The 26,145-nt window shown below is 44.2% G+C and overlaps 1 protein-coding gene across 1 annotated transcript in view; it reads left to right on the top strand.

The window, feature by feature from the left end:
• Positions 1–26,145, top strand: part of LOC135896073 (squamous cell carcinoma antigen recognized by T-cells 3-like) — a 94,334-nt gene extending 68,189 nt beyond the window's left edge. Inside the window, exons 18-23 of the mRNA XM_065424405.1 lie at positions 6,430–6,513; positions 7,305–7,397; positions 15,652–15,741; positions 17,151–17,234; positions 24,086–24,294; positions 25,801–26,145. Coding sequence (XP_065280477.1) covers positions 6,430–6,513; positions 7,305–7,397; positions 15,652–15,741; positions 17,151–17,234; positions 24,086–24,294; positions 25,801–25,987 — 747 coding nt within the window. The 3' untranslated portion in view covers positions 25,988–26,145. The remainder of the gene's footprint in view (positions 1–6,429; positions 6,514–7,304; positions 7,398–15,651; positions 15,742–17,150; positions 17,235–24,085; positions 24,295–25,800) is intronic.

The following is a 26,145-nucleotide window of genomic DNA, read 5'->3' as shown; positions in this document are numbered from 1 at the left end:
TTCGGCATGGCAAAGGTAGGGTAGTCAGTGTCATTTGTGAGCACTTGGTCAGCTGCTTCCGTGGTGTCTACGAGACAATTCGGTTGCAAACAAGAGAGCCCCACCTTGTGCGCTCTTTAATTTCCCTCGATGCCCTGGCAACCAGGGATCTAACGCAATGTTGCAGTGACCCCACAGGCCTCGGCATGCCTGAAGGCCTGTTTGACAAGGAGTACTTCTGATGACGTTGTGTGGCAAGACTTGGAGGCATGCAGCGCATATTGGAAGTTGGTGAATATGTCTATGTTTTTTGCCTGCGTGCTGCTTGAGACTTTGTCTACAGCCCAGACTATCGCCCTGCGTTCAAGTTCCATTGGGTTGTTGGCATCAGCAGACAGAATGTGTCGTACAAGAACTGAGTACGTGGTAGGTGACTGCTCCTTCACTGGTGCGCAAGTTGAAAACTGCGTTAGTGTACATTTGTTCTTGGCTTGGTAATGCATCTGCCAACCTCCACACTTGACGCACAGCGAATGCTGCCCGGCGGCGTGCATGTTGGGTACCCATGTCGTTCCACTGTAGAATTTACGATGGCAGTTGGGGTAAAGTTGGTGTGTCCTTCCCCATGTTTGCCAGTAGCGCCCTGCCTTGTCTGGTGTGCTTCAGGCATTTGTCATGGCTTACCTTTGATACTTCGACGATTTCGTGGAGGGTGGTCAACTTTGCATATCGGTGCAGCTCCTTGACACATGTGCAGCATTTCTGGAGCCCTGTGATGACGTAAAGAGCTGCTCTGTGAAGTACCTCTGGTTGTGTTCAGTGTCAAGCAAGCAGATTATAACAGCGTGCTCTGTTAGCGCTCAGGATCTCAGCAAATCACTTCTAAGTTTTCAGGATACTTTGGTACTAGCACCGCCCATACGGAAGCAGATCTGCTTTATGAGGTGTATAGTCTTGTGCCATGTTCAACGAAGGTCAGCAAGCCACGCATTTCCTTTGCTCATGTGGTCAATAGGTATCCTGAGAATGCGCTCTGGTTTTTCCTCTCGCTGCAGTGTTTCACCTCTGGGAGTGAGTGGAAGGGCTGCTATATACTGTGCTGAGCTTCATATCACCATGTTTGTTGTCTTCTCTGGAGATGGTGGCATACGTACCAGTTTGTGGCAGTTAGTGGTTGGTTAGGTTAACGTCAAGTGCCGCTTGCAGGGTGTCTGGCTGATCATTAGTTGGTCGGGATGCAGTCCATAGCATGACGTTATCTGCGTGAATTGTGAAGCCCAGTTTGGGAATGGCCTCCAGTCACTCAGCCGGTTAAAGAGCAGGGATTACTTGTGGAATGCCCACCATGTTTGGGTAAGGGTTCCTAATGTCTCCATCAACCCGTATGGAAAAAGATCGCTATTGAAGGAAGGAGCATGCGTCACGGTGTCACAAGCTTTCTGGAGGCCCACCACCATGAGGATGCTCGGGTGGCGGTTTCCTCGACCAACCTTATTTCAACACAGTAGACGTTGCTGTAGAAGGCGCTGCCCCTAAAACCAGCTTGGAGCTGATTGCAGAGATAGAGAGAGATAAAAGGAAGGCAGGGATGTTAACCAGTAGAGTTCAGTTGGCTACCCTGCTCTGGGGGAAGGGAGTGGGGGAATAGAAAGAAGGGAGAGAAAGAAAGAGATAGGGGTAGAGAGACGTCCACGAACAATACAACAGAGTCAAAGGCACTCGCACAAGCCAAATGTTCTCAGAAAGCACAGAAGTGCCTTTAGTGCCTTCTGAGGCAACAATCGGTGAGGACGGTGTTCTAATATTGTCTGTTCACTGAGCAGGCGATCATTTAGTTTTCTCAACGCATTGGAGAGCTGATAGAGCGTCCAGCAACCCTGTGTTGCAAATGCGTACATATTGGTTGAAGCGCGGCAGTAAAGGAGCTTCAGTTTTGCTTCGGTACATGCGGTGTGTGCGGTGTGTGTTGGCTCAGTCTACGCTGCTGTGGATCTCTCGTCTGGCCCATTGTACGTGCAACAGTTCCCTCACAAGCAGGAGGCTGTCACAAGCGGCAAGGCTTGGTCGATACCTTGTATGTGCTGTATGGAAACGATCCTCTGTTTCTAGAAAATGAGACATGCACGTCAAGGCTATTCGCTGTGTCAGTTCACTCATGTAGTAAGTGTGAGCGATAGAGGGCGCATGTTTGACAGTAAATCTGGCTGTTTGTATGGTTTCGGTATGGATGTGACTATCGAATGCTTCCATCCTGCTGGGATTTCACTGTTGACCCACACTGCATTAATCTGATTGAGAAAAAACACGTTGGCCGGCTAGTTGGTTTGAATCCATGATAGAATGTGTAAGCACGACTGAACAAGGACGTAGAAACAGGTACACAGAGACAGAGCTAACTTTCAAGTCTTGATTTTATTTTCGCATGCATTGATAAATATGTACCGAATGAGCAGAAACAAACAAAATAAGGGTCAAGATTGTGGAGGCCTATGAAATTGCAAAATTAGAGGGAAGGTGCACGAGCAAGCCATCAGTGTCACTATCTGAAAAAGAGATATGATTCCTCGGTTTATCGTTGTAACTATTGCAGTGTATGTTTTGATCATGCCTTGGAGATGTGTACAGTTCATAGACATGCACCACTGAATGTTCTTTATTGTCTCGTTTGTTTCCGCTTGTTCGGTATATATTTATCGATGTTTGCGAAAATATAATCCATAGTTGAAAGTTACCACTGTCTCTGTGTATCTGTTTCTTTCTGCGTCCTCGTTCTGTCACACTTAGACACTCATTGAGAAGTTGCTTCTTGGCGTATTCTTCAAGACTGCGCAGAGCCGCCCACATCACGCCATCATGGCCTGGTGTGCTGCGGGTATTGATGGAAGAAAGTGCCTGTTCAAGCTCGAAGAGTGAGAATGGGGCCTGGATGCCCTCGTTAGTCACTGCAGGCGTTTTTTTTTTTTTTTTTGTAAATGTTGGCATTCGGGGTCCTCAATGGTTGAGGAAAAAAACGTCTTTGCAGCATCATCTTGGAGTTGGCTGACTAATTCGCCTTGTTTTGAGCAAGACATTTTAAATAGCACTGCGTGTTTTACATTGACCTGTCATAGCCTTCAACGTGTACCACACCTTGTGGAGGCCAGTTTTTTCGTTGAATGATGAGCAGTGCTGGCTGCAATGTTGCCAATACAGGCGCTTGGCATATCTTCTAGCAACGGCAGTTTGACATCGAAGTCGCACATGGTCGTGATGTCATAGGACATTCTGTGCATGCATCAGCTGTGCTTGTCTGCATGCATCCCAAAGGTTTAGCATGTGTATGTCTGGTGCCGGAGCATCAGCTCTTACCTTCATCTCAGTAGTGGCCATGCGCAGGGCGTGCAAAGCCCGCTCTCGTAAGGACACAGTCTTCGGTTGCTCTGCAAATGCCTTTCGTAGGCATCCGATCTGATCATGCACACAGTAAGTCCGGCCACACATTTTTGTCCCATGTTCAAAGTAATCCACACTGGATAGTGGTGGCTTCCTCAAGCGTCCGGATTGCATCGCCAGTCTTTCATGTAGGCTGATGTGGACAACGTCAGGTTCAGTATCATGTTTTGTTGTCCACTATGCAGCGTGTGCGAGGGTGGGGTAGTCAGTGTCATTTGCGAGCACTCGGTCAGCTGCCTCCATGGTGTCTACGAGTGCTGTTCCATGGGGCATGTGATAGTCATATCCCCACTGCGGATGCTTGGCGTTGAAATCGCCACCTATTGGGAAGTAATCGTTTGGGTAACATCCACACAAAGTTCAAATCCATGTGAACGAATCACTTGTGCACAAGCTAACTTCCAGGGGGACGAATGCCAATACCAGCACTGTGTTGCACTTTCCGATCTTGCAATGGACAGCTACCACTTCCTCCATGGCAGTCGACCAAACTGCCCCAAACACAGAAAACTTACCAAAATTGCCCCATGCTGTGCCAGAAAGGCTTTGGTATGTGTGCTCCACCGGCTGCTGCAAACGGCGAGCAGATTCATTCTATGAAAAAGAGTGCAGCCATTCACATTCCGCACACCTCGCAACGCACCTCCCACACAGTATCTCGTAAATTTTGTGCTTATAACACTGGACTTTTCCGTGCTTACGGCAAGTGGCTGGTGTGCAAGCGGCCGCTCTCGACTGTTGTTGGAATGGCCAGGGCAGCTGTATTTAGAGTGTACTAGGATACGGTTGAGTGGGCCAAGTGGCGCGGTGATCCCTAGCTGAGGCACAACGCAATAAAAAGTATGCTGAGGGTGCTGTGTACAAACTAGATATTAGGAAGGCATGCGCTGCAGCAGGTTCAGCAGGCAGATGTCTCTGTCCCCAAGGTCGGTATAACATAAAACTATTTCAATTTCTTTTAATGCCCATGTGGGCAAGGCCCGAGCCGTTTTTACTATCACAAAGGGCTAATGTCAGATTTGGAATAAAAAGTTAGTTCTGCCCAAAAGGTGAAGCATCGATTGCGATAGCAAATTAGCTATACAACTAACAACACAGCTATACAACAAACAGCTATACCAAGTAAAGATAGTAGTTTTATCGGCCATATAAACTTGTGAACATTGGCTTACTAACTAAATTAATAAGTATAGTGTGACGTGCACAGGCAGACATGAACACATCTCACTCAATGACTGCGGAAACTCGCTGTTAAAACACTGGAGGGAGGTAAGCTGCAAAAACACAGCGCACATGAATTTATCAGCACTCAGCGCACACTCTTCCCATCGCAGATTGCTTTCAAGAGAGGTAGCCATGCCATAAGGAGCGGCCGCCGGAGTCCCTCCCCCTTGGTACCTTGCGTGCGATGGAAGACGGCATGCTTCCTATCCGCTTCTCTCCCTTGCACGCGTAAGACTGAACAGCTGTTACCGACTCACCCTCACACGCTTTCACTCACACAGGCAGCATACGGCTCGCGGCGCTGATATTATCACCCCTGGACTTTATGCGGAACATCACGGCGATGGCGACGATGACGACAGAAATGCGCTTAGAGTGTCTGTGTAATCGCTATTGCAATAAAAACAGATTACAATAGGCTCATGGTTGATTGCGGCTCTCTAGGTCTGCGATGACATATGGTGACAGAGAAATTATGTTACTACGTCGATTGGACCGCATAGTTCGAAAACATTTTCTGCTATTGTCATGAGCTACAAAGCACACTTCTAAACAAATGAACACAAACGCTTCTACAATGAACACAAAGCGCGCTTTGTGTTCACTTATTTTGTGGTTAGTCATGGTTTCAAAGTGCGGCACCAAATTTTATTGTTCCACTAAAATTCAATATGACCTGCTCCAAACTGCTCCAAAACACAATTTTCCTTGCTCCAAAAATTGGTCCAAAATTACTTTGGGCAGTCCCACCCCTGCGTTTATTAAATGTCTTTGCAGACAGAGACAGCCACTTGTCCCCGGATGTCAAATTCATTGGCTGCTCCTCCGTCGCATTAGTTACCCAAGCTTGTGCACTCGAGCAAACTGTACACTGGAAATGCATCGTGTCATTGCTTGAAAACGGGTAGCTCACTGCTTTATGTGACAAAGACTGCCTGAGAAATGTGACTTCCATGTGCCCACAAGGATTGCTGCCGGTGCATGTCTTTTTATCCTTTGTCCAACTCCCATGATGCCGTGGGGCAACAACAGTGGTGACCGGCACGTGACGTCTTTGTTGGCACCCTCATCTGTGAACATTGCATATGTTGTAAATGACCACTGGTTCACCGACGTTGGCTATTGCTTCTAAATGACTTATATTGCTAGCTGCTAGCGTGTGTACTCCTGAAGCCTGCTCAGATATTGAGAAACTTTTCTGTGAAGTCGCCTTATGTTTTTACATCTAAATAAAGAAAAGCACAAGTGCAGGTCATTGAACTTAATACCTCCAAAGTCTCCACATATGTCTACGTGTAAGTGAAAGGCACAAGTGAAGCTCCTCAAACGTAACATACCCAAAGAATGCTTGTCACATTAATAGGCCGGTGATGATGACTATGGGGGTCTACCATGCCCATCAATGGGCAGGGTAAAGGGCCCTCACCAAAAAAAGTATATGGGGCAGGGGGGGTGCTCACTGCACACTCAATTTTGTCAGTTCAAAAGTGCCGTGCCCCTCTAGATCTTCCAGTGGTCGCCAGTGGTCCTGCCATGTTAAAGGGAAAGTGCTGCATAAGTTGAGATAACAGCCTCTACTTGCACCAGAATGTGTGAACAACATTTTTACGGGGTGGGGCATGTCTCAGCAATGGATGTATGCACATCTTATGCTTCAGATTCCACGTGGGGCTAATTCCACAGTTTAATTTATTTGTTTATTTATTTATTTATTTATTTATTTGTTTGTTTGTTTGTTTGTTTGTTTGTTTGTTTGTTTGTTTATTTACTGTTTCTCTCTTGCAAAAATTACAGGTTGGTGAAATTGAAGAACTGCGCCTCGTTCGAGACTACAAGGGCAGATCAAAGGGATTTGGCTATCTGGTCTTCACACACATGGTAGTGTTCCATTTTTTTGGCAAATATACTCCATATAGCAATAAGACTAGTATCCTATAAACCATTTGTACACTTCGTGCAAGACAAGCCTAAACACAGCTTGTGATCCTTAAGCCACTGATTCAAAAAAGTGTTACAGCAGAAGACTTGGTGGGGCGATGAAATTAGGAAGTTCACAGGTGCTAGTTAGAATCGGTTGGTGCAGGACAGGGGTAATTGGAGTTAGCAGGAAGAGGCCTTCATGCTGAAGTGGACATAAAATAGGCTGATAGTGTTGGTGATGGTGACGATGATTTATAGTGCACTTCAACATGCACAAAACATTCTGTTGAATTTTCTTCTCTTGAAAATCTTAGTGGTGCTACTTTTCCACACCATTTTGTTGGGACAACTTGAGTGACTTCCCAACTGTTTAATGAGTCATTGCAGCCATAAAAGCAGGATTATGCATTTGAAAGTAATTAAATACTCAGCCTGACAGCTTTCAAGAAAATTTATTGCTTGAACATGGCTGAATTGCTACAAGGAAATACCACACTGTCTGCAGTGTCATGCTGACACAATTGGTAGCATGTCTTGGGCACAAAATTCTGAAAGATATGTACAACGTTTTCTTGCTCCTCTAATAAACTATCTTTCCTTTTCTGCCATAGACATGCAAATATAGTTATTAGTTTCTAATGACCACTGTGCCAGTCTAAATTAATTTAATAGATTATTTAGTGTTTCTTCTATGAATACAGTGAACGATAAAAAAAAGCAGCTTGTATTGCTTTGTTACCCTCTTCTAGCAAAATGTGGAAGCAGCTCTGAAAAGGGACCGCACTCCCGTCAATGGCCGGCCTGTCTTTGTGTCTAAGTGCAACGAACGAAACCAGTTCAAGGTGAGTGCAACAGAGTTCATGTATTGATCAGTTCATTCTGAATCGGTGACGAACAGTGTAAAATACTTTAAATTATATAAAGTTTTCAATTACAGTACACATACAGTATATGTACTGTAATATACTGCATATATATATATATATATATATATATATATATATATATATATATATATATATATATATATATATACACACACACACACACACACACACACACACACACACACACACACATGACATTTTGTCACTAAGCAGCCGACTACCGTGCCTAGTACGCCGACCAAAGCCAATGCAGTTCTTGCATTTCATGCATGTCTTCCTACATGGCGCATCTTGTTGCTGCTGCTTGTGTGTATGATTAGTGTTGGCTAGGCCGTCTTGTGTGTGGTGCACTGTGTAAAGTTAGAATCTCCGTGTGCTTGACGCTATGGCGCCATGAAAGCCCAAGGAAAGGTATTTGCAGAAGTTCTTGCGATCTTATACTGCTGAATTTTCATGCTTTTTAACATCAAGAAAAGGAGAACATTTTGCATTGTGTACAATGTGTGGATGCGATGCCAGCGTGTCTCACGGTGGCAAAGGCGACCTGAAACTGCACATTTCCATGGTGAAGCATCAAAGCTATGTTCGCACCATTGAGCAGCAAGGCAACATAGTGAACTTTCTCCGGAACAAGTGCGACAACAGTGTCATACATGTGGAGTGCCTGTTTACGGGATTCCTCGTCAAACACAACCTACGCCTTAGTGTCACGACCACGTTGGGCCTCTTCTACGGAAAATGTTTCCGAAATTCAACGAGGCAAAGCGCTATGGATGTGGACGCAACTCTGAAAAGTGTGAAGGTGGCCAACCTGCAATTTATTTCATAGAAATCACTTTTGAGTCTTTGTTTCTTTATTCTGGGTTTCCCTCAGCTGCACCGAGATTCCAACAAATCTGCTGAAGATGAGTTAGATGCTCCTCGAGCTGAGTTTGCCACACTACAGGCGTACAGTCTTCCAGAGGACATTATGAATGAAGAAAGGTGGGACGTGCAGTGGTCTATGGTTGGAAAAATGAAAACACTGATACAAAAAATTGTTTCACTGAGTTGCTAAAGTGATGCTGGATTTACTCGTGGTACTGCATAGCAACGCAGAGTGTGAGAGGATTTTTAGCGCGTCGTGAGAAACTAGGACAGAATTCCACTCGTCGATGTGCAACACAACTCTCCAACACCTTCTGCTAGTGAAGGGCTGTCAGTCTGGACCAGGTTTTGAGCAAAGCTACTCCGACAAATTTTTGAAGTGAGCAAAGTGGGCTACTACAAGGTCCTTGCAAAAGGACAAAAGAACATTGCCTGAAAGTTTGAATACCTCCCCCCCCCCCTCATTGGCACGAATAAACAGTTTCCAGATTTTTGAACTCTCCAGGTTGGCAGGTATGCAAGTATTTTCTCAATGACGCTGTCCTTTGTTCCCATGTATTGCAGAGGAGCAGCTGTCACCGGTCGTGTATTCTGAGTAATTGCACCGAAATTATAGTCACAACAGAGAGCACATATAAAAAGCAGGAGCTTTAGAAAATGTGTGAGGGTCAGTCAAATGAAAGTGAGCCATTGCGAATATATGACAAACGGAGTACTTTATTTAAACGTAGTCTCCATGAGCATTTAGACATTTGTCCCACTGACTAATGAGTCGCGTGATTCCTGTCTCATAAAACTCCTTGGGTTGCTGCTTCAAAAAGTCTGCAACTGACTCTTTCACACCATCCTCCGACAGGAATCTGGTTCCCTGGAGCTGTTTTCTCAATCGCCCCAAAATGTGGAAGTCGCAAGGCAACAGGTCTGGGCTGTATGGCGGATGCTGCAGCGTTTCCCTCTTGAACTTTGCCAGTTTTGTGTCAACCACATCAGTGACGTGGGGACAGGCATTGTCGTGGAACAAGATGGCCCTATTCGTCAATTTTCCACTTTGTTCTTGATTGCGACACACAGCCGATCCGACGTTTCACAATATTGTAAACAATTGGTAGTCTCTCAAGATGTCGCAAATTTTATCAGTAATGGCCCCTGACGATCGAAAAAAAAAGTCAACACCACCTTTCCGGCAGAAATGACAGCCTTTGCTTTCTTGGGGGTGGTGAATTCGAATGTTTCCACTGCAAGCTTTGCCGTCGTGTTTCAGGCTCGTAGTAGTGGCACCATGGTTCATCCCCGATCACAATTGCAGACAAGAAGTCGCCGCCCTCATTGTGATACTGGATCAGACGAGTCAAGGCGGCGCCAAACTTCTCCGTCTTCTGGCGGTGGATCAAAATCTTGTGCATCCATTCCGCACACAAGAGCCGATAACCGAGATGTTCATGAATTATGGCGTGAACCGAACCGCAACTGATGTCCACACGCTCTGCCAGTTCACCGATGCTTATCCTCCGTTCTTGTCTCATCAGCCCATCAACCTTTGCAATTTTTTGGGAGGTGATTGCATGATGGCTTTAGCCGGGTCTTGGATCGTCTTTGCAACTTTGACGTCCTTCTTTCAACCGTTTCCTCCAACGCTTCACAGTGGCCAATAAAATGCAATGTTCAACGCACACAGCAGTCATACGGCGACTAATTTCTTTTTGGGAAACACCTTCAGCTGTCACAAACCTCACGGCACGATGCTGCTCAACTTCTGAAGCGTCCATTACATCATGCAACCATGTTCAACCCAGTGTGTGAGAGAATTAAAAAACATTTGTCCTCACACCTGCGTGTCACTTTTGTAAATGAGAGATGCCTGTGTGCTATGCGCATACCTCGTAGATAATGAACCGAACTATTATTGCGTGGGGTGGGAAGGCTCACTTTCATTATACTCGCCCTCGTACATTAGAAATGCAAAGATACAATAAAATGTAAAATGCGAAGATACTGCTTGATAAAGGGCAAGAAACTGTCACTGGAAACAAAGTTCACTGCATGTATACACAAACCCTCGCAACAAGATATTTAACTATACTTATAAGTCTCCAATAAATCTACGTATCTAAGGTGAAGTCTGTGTATATAATGCATCAAACAAGGCAAATAAAAATATATGTTGCGCAATCACAGTTTCACAGGATCCTAGATCCTGCTCCTATTCCATCCACTCCCCTCGATGTATCGCACATGACGGAAGGCAGCGCGCTTGCTCTCCTCTTTTCTCCTTTGCGCACGCACGACTGAGCCACCATCGTCAGCTCACCCATTCCACCACCCCCCCACCCCCCCACGCTTTCACTCGCACATACAGCATGCGGCGCGAGGTCACAATGTTATCGCCCTTGGACTTTATACGAAACATGAGGGCAACGGCGACAGCAAGAATGCGCCTGGAGTGTCCATATAATTGCTATCGCAATAATATAATAAAAGTATTCGGTAACTGAAGCGTCCCGTGGCTCATTACTCTCCGCAAAAGAATAAGTAACAAAATCGAACTTTCACGATGCGACAATTTGCTGCGCCGCAACAATCTTTTTTTTTTTCTCCTTTTGTGAGGCAGGGGCACAGAAATGAAAAAACGCAAAGGAACATATGTTGGCCACAATCAGATGCCTACTTTAGGCGCCTAATGTGGCTACTGAAGCAATATCGAAGAAAACCCTAGACGCTTGGTCCACCGAGAACCATATGCATACTGCTCGGCATCCTACACCGGCGAGACAAGACTTTCTGGAGAGGTTGCACTCAATCGAACACGGTGCAATCCGTCGAGTCCCCACAGTGATGGCAGCGAGTGACCATTGTTTCTTCTCGTCTGCTAGCCAGGAAACGTCCAAAACTCTGCCAGGCAAAAATACATTTGGCCACCGAACGCACACCAAAGTGTGCCATGCGGTGGTCGGGGCAACACGAGAAAAACGCATGCGCTCTGGCTGGCTTTGGCAGCTAATGGGTATGAGAACAAGAAAATTGAACAGGCTCAATGTGTCCTGGGGAATAAAAGTCAAAGTATAAAAAAATAAGAATGTAGTTACCTTGACTGGCTTACTGTCTTGACAAGGATTCTTTGGCGTAGGTGAAAAAAAATGTTGATATTTTTGTGTGTGACATAACAGCACAAATGAACCATGACAACCCTTCGTCGGCCCTCGCTGCCTGCTTTGTCAACTTGTCTCATAGTGTGTTGATTTGACTTGTCTCGTTGTATGTTCCAATGTACAACTTTAGAAAAGTCAATTCACATTTGGTGTCTGATGTTTATAACAACATTAAACCCACTAAGTTCCGCGGTTGCAAATCTAAAGCACAACTATGGAAATGTCAATGCACCTTTCAGATCAAAAGTTTATGAGAACTTTATACCCATAAAGTTTCGGAATTGACATCCATGCGCTCCGTAGATTCTGCGGCCTCCGCGAAATGCCGCGGCGAGCCCGTTCGCCATCAAATTGCCCTTGAAACTTTCTGCTCGGATGGGGCTCCTTGTGTTATGTGACTGCCAGTGCATGCGCTTTGCCGCGAAATCCAGTCTGAGTTCGCAATGTTCGTGGTGAAATGTCTTTTTGAGCATGAAAAAGACATTCTAGACGAAATCCAGAATGATTTTTGATGCCGAGGGTTTCTTTGGTTGCCTGTGCATGAATAGCATGAAAAAATATAGGGGGAGGGGGGCAGAAAAGCCCCCCCCCTTTGACTATGCCCCTGCTGCTGTTGGATAGAGAGCCAGTTTTAATTTTTTAACAATACTACCTATAATAAAATATATGTGAGCTTCTTAAACATCGCCATCACACCCTAGAAATTCCAGGACGTGGAAGGTTTGGCTTGTCTTGAATGCAGCTTGGCCTTATGCTCGATCATTGCTCCACAAGTAAAGGGTTCTTAGAAAGAAGTTTTGCTAACAAGTTTCAGTTCTCCCACGGTATATCTTGTTCTATGTTTGGTGACTTCTAACATGACAAGTAAGTGGCAAAAAGTAAAATGTGTACAGTAGAACTTTGTTCACATCTTAGAAAAAGATAAAAGCAAGAGAAAACGTACTAACCAGGAAAATGTATGGTCCGAAGTCCCTAAACAATTTAGCAGACCCAAGTGTAGCTGACATCTATGTAGCGCAAAGTGTTGTGTGAATCGTTGCTGCACAAGGCGCCGACACACGCCAGCCTGGTGGGGCTCGATCAGCCTGAGACGCCTGTGGTCATTTCTGCAGGCAGCTTTGGACCTAGGTCAGTAGCTTTGTCGGCCGGAGAATTTCAACGGGAAGTTTTGACGAGCTCACTTGACGTAAATCGTTGCGGCACCAGATGCCAACGCACAGTGAGCTGATGGGGCCTGAGCGGCTCAAGATGCGCATTATTGTTTTTCTGTTGTGTAGTTAGTGTTTAAGACGGCGACTAGAAACCAGAATGAAGTTAAGCTGGTGGGCAACGCCAGGATAGAATGCTACCAGAACTAAAAGAGACGCTTACTTCGCATCCCTTTCAGCAGGGAATGATGACATATTTTTGTTATAGCCCATTAAATGAATGCAGTACACTTCCAATGGCACTATGTCACGCATGCCATGGCACAGATGAGTGAATATAGTTATGGCAATGGGGCTGGCTGCTATAGCTGTGAATGTGGTGCTGGATGACCTGCGAGGAGACCTCTAGTTACCGCAATAGGAAAGTGCGCGTCAGCTTTCTCACGTGACACAGACGGATGAATACTGCAGAGGAGCTACCACGGCAGGTGGCAACTGTTCAGCGCCTCATGTCTTTTTTCATTTACATGGCATCTATACTCTGTTCCATACATAGCAGTCAACGCTGTAGAAGCTACGCAAGAAGTTCGGTCAAGAAAAGTTATCGCTCCATGCGTTCTATCTGTGCTTTGCTGGCCGTTCCATCCATGCTTCATTGCACCCTGACAGTGTTCGCTCGCACAAGCGTGCATGGGAGGCTGTCACGACGAGTTGCAAATAAAAAACCAGAAAAAAACTAAAATAAAAAATGATCTAGAACAACGTCTTCACAGCCGTATACTCCAGTGTGTTTGTTTTCAAGGATTAAAACGTAATTAATTTACAGTGTCTATATATGAAAAACAGTTGCGCACAATTGCAGTAAAAAAACATCAAACTATATCCAAGTGCAAACGGAGCGTCTGCAAGAAGTCTCTTTAGCCTCCACAGCGTTGACTGCTATGTATGGAAGTGAATGTAGTGGCTGGAAAACGTATCACATGGTCGCAGTTTGGTGATGTAATGAACGTTAGTGCCGAAAGATAGTGTTTTGTGGAGATGTATCAACCAGCAAATAAAGAGAAAAAACTCGATGCTCTTCCACTCTGTGAAGAAGCATGACCAGGGAAGCTGTGTATGTGGGCCCCTTAGTGGTGAACTGCACCTCCGCCGCGTATCGGCCTAGCATTGCACTATCTTTGGTATCGGCGCACGTATGGGAAGTGCTTAACGCCTGCTTCACCTCCACCACGGGTCAGCCCCATATTGCACAATCTTCGGGATCAGCTCACGTATCGGGAGTGCTTAACGCCTGCTTCACCTCCGCCGCGGGTCCGCCGGGTATTGCGCTATCCTTTGAATTGACCCGTGTCTGGGGAATGCTTAACGCCTGCTTTACTTCCACCGCGGGTCGACCCAGCATTATACTATCTTTGAGATCGGGCCTCGTCTGATTAGAGCTTAATGCCTGTGTCACTTTTGTCACGGGTCGGCTTGGTATTGCACTATCTTCAGGATCAGCTTACGTGTGGGGAGTTTTGTGCCTACACGCAGACATGGTCCTGGGAGAACTAGCTCTTAACAGCTTTGCTGTAAAATTGGTTACGTCTTTGTGTTTTTAATTAATTATTAATTAATAATGACGAGCGAGGGAGAACTCGCACAAGTGCATCCGCGCGGTAGCGCCGAGGGGCGGCAACAAACCAGCTGTGGAAGAAGATAATGACGTTGGGGTCAGTGCTGATGATAATAGTTCTGTGTCTACATACGGACACAATTTTTTTTTGTTCTTGATTGCAAACATTGGCATTGGGAAATTGTACGAAATGGCATCGTATCAATGAGGTTCTGTATTTGAAACAGGTGCGCAGTGAGCACTGACCTTTCCCTTTTTCCAGATTCAATAGCCAATCGGCCGTACTACTTACATTTTATAACTCCACCCACCCTGACACAACAGCCTATGTTTTAATAACAAATACCACACATTGTTCTAGCACAGTCTAAACCGCTGTGTCAGAATTAACTCCACTTGCCAGGCACGGCCTTTTAGGTGTCTTGTTGCTCTGAGGAAGGTGCTTATTTTGAAGCTCCCTACTTGATGTCTTCCTGCATGCATCAGTGATGCAGCACCACTCTTTCCTCTATGTCATCGTAAGAAACTATATCAGCCATGGGCTAGAGCTCGTGTAGCCATAACTACACTCAAAACGCAATCAAGGACAACATAGCTGTCTGTTTACCACCATCATTCACTAAACAAAATGTGTGGTGGTGCTGGTAACAGCTGTCCTCAGTGAACCATCAGCACACAAAGCATCCACCACTGAGAAACAATGTGGAGTGATCATAGCAGTATCACTAGGACTATCTTCAGGAGCTTCCGAGTTGATTCATTCAGCAAGCGAGACTTACGGTTGTTGTCTGTTTCTTCTGAGGTTCCTTTGTGTGTCCTACATGACCTACATGTAGTGACCTACAGAAACTGTAAACATGCAGACCTGGGAGGGTATTCTCTAAGGGCCCCACCTAGTGTGCATCTGCTGCTGAAGTGCTGATTGGCTGGGTGTGCCTTTCTCCTTCTGGCGCATACCCCAGCCCAAGCAATCACAACTTTAGCAGCAGACGAAATGGACATGTCCACTAGGCAGACACTTGCAGACCCCCCCCCCCCCCTGCATTGCACACCTACAGTGACTTGTGCATTTGCTCGTGGCTTGAATTTTATTCTTGCTCTATCTTGATATCTGTTTGACTACAACATGGAATGATGGGAACACATAAGGGAGAATACAAAACATAAGCATCTAACCTTTTGTCAAGTATGCAGCAACTTTGGCTTTCCCTGGTTATTTCTAAGAATAGAACTATGAAGAAATCATGCATCCAAACCAAGATATAGGAAAGAATCATGGAACTATTGGGAGGTGTAAATAGCTTGAATCGCTTGAAAAATTGGTGAAATATGGTGGTTCCGTGGTTGGTAATCTAAGACACGTGTTGTTTCCTGCCATTGCTTTCTACCCTTGCTCTTTGATTACCAGAATTTTTTTTCTGTTCCTCTAACAGTTCCGTACAGGAATGGAAAAGAACAAGCTCTTCGTCAAGGGCATACCTTTCTCTGTAACTGAGAAAGAATTAGAGGAGCTCTTTGGAAAGGTATGGGTAACTTATAATTTTCCGTTTATGAGTTTTCATATTCTAATTGCAGTGTAAGGTGCATGGGGTTATTAATATGTTGCAAGCAGCTATAGGTTGAATTGAAATTAAGGTATAAAGGCCGCTGGAGAGCCACAATTTGTTAGCAGACGGCACTGCTGACCTGTTGCGTTGGTTTAGTGGCTACCATATGGCATTTTGCTGCTGAGCACTAGGATGCGGATTCGATTCCCAGCCACTGCAGCCACATTCTAGTGGATGCAGAAGGCAAGAAGGCTCGTGCGCACTTAGCGTTAGGTGCATGTCAAAGAATCACAGCTGGCCAAAATTAATCCAAAGCACCCAGCTATATCTTCCATACCCCATTTGTTGCTTTGGAAGGTTAAGCACCATAATTTGAATATTTTTAGCGGCACGGACAGTGCTTTAGACTGCACGATCATGTGCCTCTGTAAACAAATCTGAGCTCTGCACTGATTGAACTGAACTTGCAGATAAGTTACTTTCAAGGTCACTGAGTGAAATGTGCTTATGGCTAACAAATAAATGGCTGATGATGCCTTCATGAAGTGGGTCAATAGCTGCTTGCTTCCATCCCTTCAGTTGATTTTCCTCTGTTGCAGGCACCACCTGGTATATATGACCTAGCCCTCTAGAGCACATTTTTCACCAGAACTCTCCAAAGGAGGCTTATCTATATGACATTCCAGGGTTTTGCAAGCAAAACCCTGGTCTAATAAACACTTCTGCAAAGTGTCAAGTGTGCTTTCCCGCAATGCATGATTGGTAAAAGAAATTACATCTAGTGCATTGCTACAGAGGCAGCTGCTTCGTAGTTCATGCCTTGCTGCTTTTGTGTACTGAATGTGATTGGGAGGAATGTGCAAAAGCAAGACCAGTGCACCAACTGCACAGTAATCTTGATTTTAAGCATGTTGACAACCGCATTTCGGAAATTATGCAGGCTAGCTTGAAACTTTTCTATTGTTGAAGAACTTTCTGGTGGGTTACAGCAGCTTAACAACACTCGGTGTGGGCAGCAGAAGTTCGGCCCTCTGGAGCATTGTTTGCGCCTTTGTTATTGGCCAACACATGGAAGAGACAAATCTGGAAAAGTGCGGTTCCATCCCAAAATGTCTGTTCGCTACTTGTTTAATAGTAGCAAACTAGGCGAGGTGTTCCTTGTTTACGTTAGGATGCAGGACAAGGCAAGGAACATTCTTTTTAAAGATGAACCAGTACCAACTCACCCAGTTTGCACCCAGTTTGCTGTTATCGACTTCAAGTTCCATTCATTGGGCTGTGCTAAATGTGTTGACGCATGTTTTTTGGCTTCCTTCTAGACCCTGTATTGCATTCTAAGCAGCTTTTTAAAGGCAGTTATGACTTGTTTGTTTTCTTTCCCACAGTATGGTGAACTGAAAGGTGTTCGGCTAGTCACATACCGCAATGGTCACTCAAAAGGAATAGCATATGTGGAGTATGCCAATGAGGTGAGTTGGAATTGCCGCCTTTCTTGTCTAAGACATTCTTCATTCGCCATAAAAAAGGGAGCTCGTCGCTTTGCTCTCATTGGCTTCCCAGTGACACAACGTTCTGTGCTCTCGCAGAGTGTCTGTTTTTGATTGGCTGAACTACTGATTTTCAACTGTATGTGTCTACAGATTACAATCAAGGTATTCTCATCCTCTGAAGATATCGACATGGGCTTTCATTGAGCTAGGGGTGTGAAAATAATAGTTTATGAGAGCAACTGAAATACATATTGAATAAATCAGTTTAGACTAACATAAATCAATAACAATAAACAATAAATCAATAAATCAATAAATTTAACAATATCAATAGTTTAACAATAAATCAGTTTAGACTAATGAAGCATTGTTTAAGAACCCTGCAGGCAGTCATTTCAAAAGAATAGTTTGATTATTACATGAGAAAATGAAGGTTCAAGTATCAGTGTTTGAATTTCACGTCGAAACCCCGACACCGCTACGCCAGTGTGACGTCAGGGATTCCAAAGTATGTTTTCGCATTTGGGCCGCGTTGGGTGAGTAATGGTTCCCGAAACTTGCCATGTTTAATATTCGGTTCCTTTAGAACACAATGTAGTCAATCTGTACTGCTATATATAACTAGTAGGCCCTAGATGATGCCATAAAAACCCAAGACGTCACAGCCCCTAGGTGCATGAACTTAAGTAGGCGTCACCACCCGTATTTCGTTCTTGCGCTTTTTCTGGCTTACCAAACGTCTTATCATTGTAAGAGTGGTGTTTTTGGTGTTGTAGAACGGTAATTTACTGATGCAGAAGAAATCATTTTTCACTTTAGTGTCCCTTTAAAGTTGTGCACCCCATTGGGAATGTATTGCAGCAAAGAGCAATAATAGATAAACAAAGCAATCAATATAACAAAGTAATTTAGGCTTACCCTTCAATCTCGTTATAACAAGGTTTCACTCCACATACGAATTTGCATCCGCATACAAATTCGCAGAGTGCACATCCAGTTAGCTGATTCTAATGCATGTGTGTGCATGTTTGTTACCGAGTGAGAACTGGCACTATTGCACTGACGCTGTAGCTGCTGCCGTGTGATGCAGTGTCATCCCATGCAATCTGTGTGCGGCACGTCGCCAACTAAGTGTATGTTTTTCTTGTACCGGGATGCTTGGTAGTGCTAAGTGATGTCACAAAAAAGAAAAAAGAAATGACTTATAAAAGTGGATGCCCACAGGGATTTATTCACTATTACTGGGAACTTTCATTGCAAAATGAAGTCGTAGGATAAATGCAAGCACAATTTATGTGTTATCCCTGCTGGCATCTTTAACACTGTTGGCGAGAATTGTGTCGTCCTCTATGAGTCCATGTGATCAAAGCTATTGGACAGGCAGCACTTCAGAAATGCCCATTACACAATAGAGCATGGCAAATCTTTTCGTGCATTGTGCAGTGATCGCAGAGTGAATTCGAAGATCAGTCGCTTGATGCACAATGTGCCGATTACCTTGCTCAAGGTTGCAATTAATATGCCTTAACTACATTGATGCATCGCTAACAGCATTCTAAATCAAATCAAGAGAAGGAAGACTGCAATAAATTCACAGTGGCAACTTCCAACTCGTACACTTTTATGTGAAGCGAAGTGGCAGTGCTGTAGAATATAATAATAATAATAATAATAATAATAATAATAATAATAATAATAATAATAATAATAATAACCTTTATTCATAAAAACAAGTGGTACAAAGTTCCAAGGCATTAGGAAAAAAGTTGCTACGGAAGCAACTTGACTGGTCCTAATAACCAGAAGGTCCAAAAGGCAGCAGACAGCAAGGAGCGAGAAAAAAAATAAAAAGAAGAAAATGAAAGGAAAAGAGGAACAACGATAATAGAGAAAGGAAAGAGTAATGGCATGTAGTACATAGATCTCACTTAAACAATTTGCTTCACACATGAAACAGTTCAGGAAAAACAAACAATATAGATATATAGATACACAAAACTCTTAAGAAAAACATTAGGTACATGGTTAAACCCAATTAATTCTTGGGGCAATAGAAATTATACAGGTCTCTGCCAGAACAATTTCGTACATCGATGGACGCAGATCTGAGATTATTCAGCAGAGTGGGGAGAGTGTAACAAGTCATTTGGTTACCATAGGTTGAACGCACATGCGGCACATGCCAGTATTCCGGGGACCTGGTGTTATAACATGGGATGTTGTGTTTTAATCTAGCCAGAGATGAAACAAGGCTTAAGTTCTGTTTGGTTTCATTTAGGTATCCAAGAGCAAGGCGGTAGTTAAACATATCGCTGGCTTTAAGTACCCGAAGTTCTTTAAATAGGGGCTCAGATGGAGAGTCAATGTGATATGCCTTCCATATGAATATAATGTGATATGCCTTCCAAGGCCCGAAATTTAAGGCAGGACCTCGCATTATATATGTGCAAATACAGTTCTTTAAATGCTTGTTGAAGTTGCCCATTGAGCTTATGAAGAAGGCATCCCATGTGTGTGTGGGCCTCAGTGGTTCAGGGAGTTCGATGATGGTGATGTCAGGTTTTAATATACCAAGAGGATTTGACCTGTTGCACTTTGTACATGTTCATTCAGGCTGATGGTTGTTGCTGAAATTGGAGACCCTAAATTCCCCCAATTAGCCAGAATGTGTTGGTTACATATGGACTAGACTGTTGCATCACATGTTCTGCTGTATTCACTTTGAAATAAACATTGTAACTGCCTGTGTGGCTACAGTAGGACCACTGCTTAACCCCTCGACTGCCACAGAAAATTTAGAAAAGGTGATAAAAAGTGTGGATTGTTCTTTAAACTTTTTCTTTTAGATACATACCAGGAATTTCGTAGTGCTTTTACTGCTCTTGCTGAAAAAATTGCAAGAGGCATTGTGTATTACAAAATGCCACAATTAGAAGATAGTGCAACCTTTGTCATGACAAATTAACTTCTTATTAGTAGTTAAAGGGCTAGTGCACAAGTTATATAATGATTAGCAATACCGACATTATCAACTTTTACATTAACCGCGTGTAACAGTAATCTTAATGAAACAATGCTACCTCGTTAGCTTATCAGATGCAGTGATACGATGTCTTCTTTGCAAAAACCATCTTTCAGTAAAGGCAGACCCAGAATAATGTAGTGAATTGCTGCAAAGCAAACACAATGGGTATGTGATTGTACTCATTGTAGATGGTCACACAAGCAAGCTCAGCATTTGACAAAGCAATTACATATAATAATAATAATAATAATAATAATAATAATAATAATAATAATAATAATAATAATAATAATAATAATAATAATAATCTTTATTACATCCATCCACTTCACAGTTACATATCCAGCCAGCATAAGCAACATTGCTTGTGTGCGAGGATGGGCAGTTGGCAGGTACTACCAAAACGTGTACACAATGGATTTTAAAAAAAAGATAATGGGTGCTGTAAATGGATCTTCAAGGGCAGTTTGAGGGGTGCCTGTCTGCTGAACTGCAGTCTGCCATTGTATGAAGAACATATTTGAGGTATCCTTCAGTTTAGCAATGTTATTGAATTATTTTAACACAAGGCAGGGGTTTTATTTTGTTTTATCTTTACTCTTTATCTTTTGTTATTATTATTTTTAGGTAGCTGTAGGACTGTACCATCTTCAAAAATGCATCTTTCTACGATGCACCATCTTGCCAGGATATGAATAAAAAGAAGTGCTACTTGTATGTGAGTTATATGTGTTCCTTAAAGGCAGTGTCAATCGATCCATATACTATAACGAACCACTCCTATAGGCATAGGGTTTCTCACAATCACCTGGAGAGAAAAGTGGCGCTTCAGTGCTGTTGTGTGCATAACAATGCTGGGGAGTGTGGTGATTGGCATCTTTCTCAGTAGAGCCAGAACACCAAGAGGGCATGTCCCACAAGTCCAGTCACCGACAGGTGAAGAATGCTGGAGCTCTTCCCACAAAAGCCTGTGATGCGGGCTCTCCGTGCTTGTACATTTCAAGAAAATAGTTCCGTTACAGACCATACAGGTGTGAAGGCATGGGAATGCAGTGCTTCAGCAAAAGTGAGCATGCTGCAAGCATGCACAGCATTCAGGCACCTCTATGCAGGGATTAGGAGGGTGTTATTTGACGTCTCCTAGTGTCTGAAGAACGTCCTCGCACACAGCTACAAAATGCATGACAAAGGAAGCCGGACTAATCCTCGAAAAGCTTCATGATTGTAGTGACCAGATTTTTCACTTTTTGTATATGTTTTTATAAGTGGACTGCATATTTCTACTGTAGCTAGTAACATTGAAGCTTTATCCTAGTGCTGCGTAGGTTATCATTTCACTATAAGATACAGCATTTGGTCTTGCAGTCCTGATGGGTTCTTTCATCTTGCTGCTTTGCCCAGCAAGCGCCAAAAGTGATAAAATAACAGTAGGCTCGTAATTCTTGTGAGCACTGAAGGCAGAATTCCTGGTGTAAAGGAAGAAGTGCACAAGGCAGCATGGGCAGGGAGAAATAAAGAGAGAGGTGGAGGAAGTCTAGAAGTAAAGCAAGCATTTGCAGGAACAGCCTCAGAGGGACAAATATGAAGGGCACGTCTACTGGTCTTGGCGGGAATGGAGTGGAGTATTTGATAAGTTTTCAGAAAACTCTGTACTCCCTCGGCGATGCAACCTCCCCACCCACCCTCCTTTGTATACGTGGTGGCGCAAGCTCAAAAAGCACCGTCGGCGCTATCCCAATCGATACTGACACGGCAGACGACCGCTGCTACTTTCACATTGCTGTCATACCAGCCGAGCTGCTGCAACGCAACCCAGCGAAGCTTGGAAGCAGTACGATCTCGCCACTTCAGCTGTGCCTGGAAAGGCCTCAGCAGTAGGACTCACAGCCTGCCCCGTTGTAGACCCAGATGTGGGCTGTATTTTCCATAGTGGATCTTGGACTCTGCATTGTTATCCGTGTTCACTGCCAGAGCCCGAGACCCCTTCTCAGTGGCAGCAGTTGGTGACGCTGCATTCTCGCTCACTGCCTCTTGGGCTCACCGTCTCTTGCAACCAGGGACGCTACTGGAACGTGGCTTTTGTCTACGTGTGTTGTACTGATATACAGCATGTGATGCACACCATAGACATCGTTTTCTAATGCTTGCATTACTTTATATAGTTGCGCTGTCCTAAATTTTCATCTGTCATGTGCCATCACACTTACCCTCTGCATTGACTCCCCATGACAAGTTGTTGCATGGCAGGTTCCAAGCCATGCCGTAAACTTGCAGCATTGCTAAATGTAAAAGCTGAGGTGCACAGGGCAGCTTGGGCAAGGAGAAGTAAAGCAGGCATTCACAAGGATAGCCTCTAGTCTCTTACAATGGTTACATGAAGGCCCATTGTTGTCCTGAATCATGTGCAGTGTGGAATTCTGATTTGAGTGCACTGAGATGCACATGAATCAGCCTTTTCATGGATCATGACAACATTAGATTACGCTCTGTAGCATGATTTTTCTTACTGAAACCAGCAATAGCAGGGCACAATGCCTAATGCACTTCCGATGGAAAGTTTTCATTTTATTATTTCTTCGCAAGAAGTATAAAAAATTTTGCTGTGAACAGGAACTCAAAGCCAAACCACATTAATGTGCCGCACAACTGTGTCTTTCAGCTTTTAATTTGGAAGCAGCGTATCCCGCACCAACATATGAGTACAGTGTGTAGCATTCTAGTTTGAATTTCTCACCATAAAGTTGGGTGGTGAAGCCCAAGTTACAAATTTTGTATGTTGGGGCTGAAATTGAAAATGCTTTTTCTTCTTTAAAACAAAAATCACCCTCTTTAAGCTTTCTGTACAAATAGCTGATATACTTCTCTGTGAAGACTGCTATTTGCCGGATTTTTACAAGAAGCACTACAGTTCTTTTTTTAACTCTTAAACATAGGCCAAAATGCTGTGTTTTTAAAGTTTTCAGCGTGGTTTTCTGTGGCTGATGTGCAAGATTGGGGCACAAATCAAAATTTTGCAGATAACATGTTTTTTCACATCTGTATGAAAGTATTCTTTAGTTTTTGTACCCGAGCATTTCTTATATGTAGCTCCTGGAAAATGCTATATCTTTGCAATATTTCTCAGCTAATCTCAGAAACAAAAATATGATGAGTACCTAAAGTGTTTTTTTTTTTCCAATGAAGAAACCATGTCTACAAACTGTGATAATGTAAGCCTTGTGGCAATGTGAAAAATACTAGATTTCTGTGAATTTTTTTTTTTTTCTGCAAATGGTTTGGAGCCATTTGAGAAAATTCAAATGGCCCTCGAACCCCCCCCCCCCTTTCTCACATGAAATATTTTGGGGGAAATGTTTTCCTGTCATACCAGTTGTCTTACCTTTTTTGAAGAAAATCGTAGGTGGTTGAGTGAACGGGTTAGGACATTTGGTGGGACCCGCCGTGGTTGCTCAGTGGCTATGGTGTTGGGCTGCTGAGCACGAGGTCGCGGGATCGAATCCCGGCCACGGCGGCCGCATTTCGATGGGGGCGAAATGCGAAAACACCCGTGTGCTTAGATTTAGGTGCACGTTAAAGAACCCCAGGTGGTCAAAATTTCCGGAGTCCTCCACTACGGCGTGCCTCATAATCAGAAACTGGTTTTGGCGCGTAAAACCCCAAAAAGAAAAAAAAAAAGGACATTTGGTGGGGAATAACGCAGTAATGAATGTCCCTAGAAGCTTGGCTTCAGAGCAGTCAAAAGTCACCTGCTGCTGCTGCTGCTTCTCAATGCCTCGCTCCCCCTCATGCCTCCTCCCTCCTCCAGACGTCCGCCACAGTGGCGTTAGTGCAGACCGATGGCATGTCCATGGGCGATCAGACGCTCCAGGTGGCCATCAGCAACCCTCCGGCGCGCGGAGCTCGGCAGCAGGGGCAGGGCAAATGGGACTCAGCCGAGGAAGGACAGCAGGGGTCTCAGTACCCCCTCGCCTCCCAGGTGGCTTCCCTGGGTGGCGGACCGAAGGAGACTGGCCTGTGAGTCTTTCCTCGGCTATTCTCGTTCCTTCTTTATCAGCAACAGCTGCTGTGGGCTCTTCCTGCTCTTGTTGTTTCTGTTTGTGGGCCGTGTCACCAGACTTTGTGGATTTGGAAACGTTATCCAGCTAGATGGTGATGCTGAACTAGTAGAATAAGATGTGTGCTACTGAAGTGTATGATGAAATGATGTCTAAGGCTGAAGCAATCAAATTGCGGTTCTGCTTGCCATAATTTGTTCCTGTGTTAGAATATGCTGTGCTACTTTCAAACTGATCCAGAGAGAAGAATGTCGGAAAGGCAGAATAGATGCGTAAAAATAAAAAACTGTGATGATACTTTATAACATGCACGACTGCACATCTAGCAACAATCTCCTCGGGTGAATCCGTTTGCCACCTGTACTGCATGAAAATAGTGTCTGTTTGGCAATTGTTCTTTCACTTTATCAGTGGCCACTACAACATTGACATTTTATATACTCTCCCGTATTTCACGAGTTACTCTGCAAGAAAATGGCACTTTCTCTTCATAAGAGAATTAATCAAGATTTAATTTCGAGGAATAAGTGTTTGAAGTATTTATTTTCTTTTTTTTTTTTCTAGAGCAGTTGTTGAGTGGAATAATCCTGCTAATGGGGTGGTAACTCTGGCATCATCATTTCTACTAGACAGTGTTGTGGAGATGCAGGGCTACAGGAAGAAAAACAAAGCATGGCAGCCTCACAGTCTTCTGGCTCGCAGTCCCGCTTTTGAGATGTCTATTAACCTCGAACGTGCGCGATGTACCTGCAATGTGTGTGGAATGCCCAACTGTTGTGGTGGCCTACATATATTTTACAGTTGAATTAATGCCGTAATGATGCCTTGCTAGCACTACAAGAAAGGGAGCAGCACTCAGGCATTAAGAATTTCTACATATGTCACATGTGAAATTATGCAGTGTGATACAAACCAATGTCTTGTGGCAGTTGTCAATGGAGCGGCTCACTGGCATCGTGGCGGTAACGGGCTTAGTGTAAAGATAGAGTCGGGATAGTTGAAAGGAAGTGTTTGCTGCCTCTACAAATTTGTGTATCATTATGTGCGATGTCGTATCAGCACCAAAAAGTTCATGAACTGCGGGAACTGAGAAAATGTGAAATTTCAGATCAGCTTGTGGCTTTAGCCAGTAAAGCTGCAGAAAACCATTCTGTTTGCATATTTGTACTAATGCAGGTTTGAAATCTGAATGCTAGGCAGCGGAACTATTTAGCATATTTTGCTGATCCGATGGCCCATAAACTTTGACGTCGACGGTACAAAAAATAAGAATGCTGCCCGCAGCACATTTCACCTCACTTGTGTGCTAAGAGAAATTAAGCGCACTCTTGACTAGCTTATGCTAGAAGGAACACCATGGATCTGTATGGACAATCAAGCTGATTGTCTCAAATTTTTGTGTATGCATTTATGTTCTGCAAAGCATTGAACCTGTTTGTTGTGTACTGTTGTCTTATTGCCATAGGAGAGGCCGCGGTCGCACTCAGGTGTCACTGATGCCCAGAGCGGTGCAGCAGCGTTCGTCCAGTCGTGCAGTGGTGAAGAAGCCGGAACAGAACCAGGAGCAGCCAATGGAAGTGTCAGGCTCGTCTGCCGAAGGCAGTAAAGGCCTCAGCAATGAAGACTTCCGGAGCATGCTCCTTAAGAAGTGATGCGGCTTCACATTTAGACCAGTGGCAACTCTGTCTATGCTCTATTCTCATCTTTCATCTGTAATTTCATCAGCTGTCCATTGCTGCACACTGCTCTTTCTGTGAGGTTGTCCGTGTATAAATTATGCAATAAAGCCTTTAATTCTGGTCGTATCCAA

This window comes from Dermacentor albipictus, chromosome 2, assembly GCF_038994185.2.
Source record: "Dermacentor albipictus isolate Rhodes 1998 colony chromosome 2, USDA_Dalb.pri_finalv2, whole genome shotgun sequence".
NCBI lineage: Eukaryota > Metazoa > Arthropoda > Arachnida > Ixodida > Ixodidae > Dermacentor > Dermacentor albipictus.
Note: the sequence above shows the minus strand (reverse complement) of the source record. Positions and strands in the feature narration are given on the sequence as shown.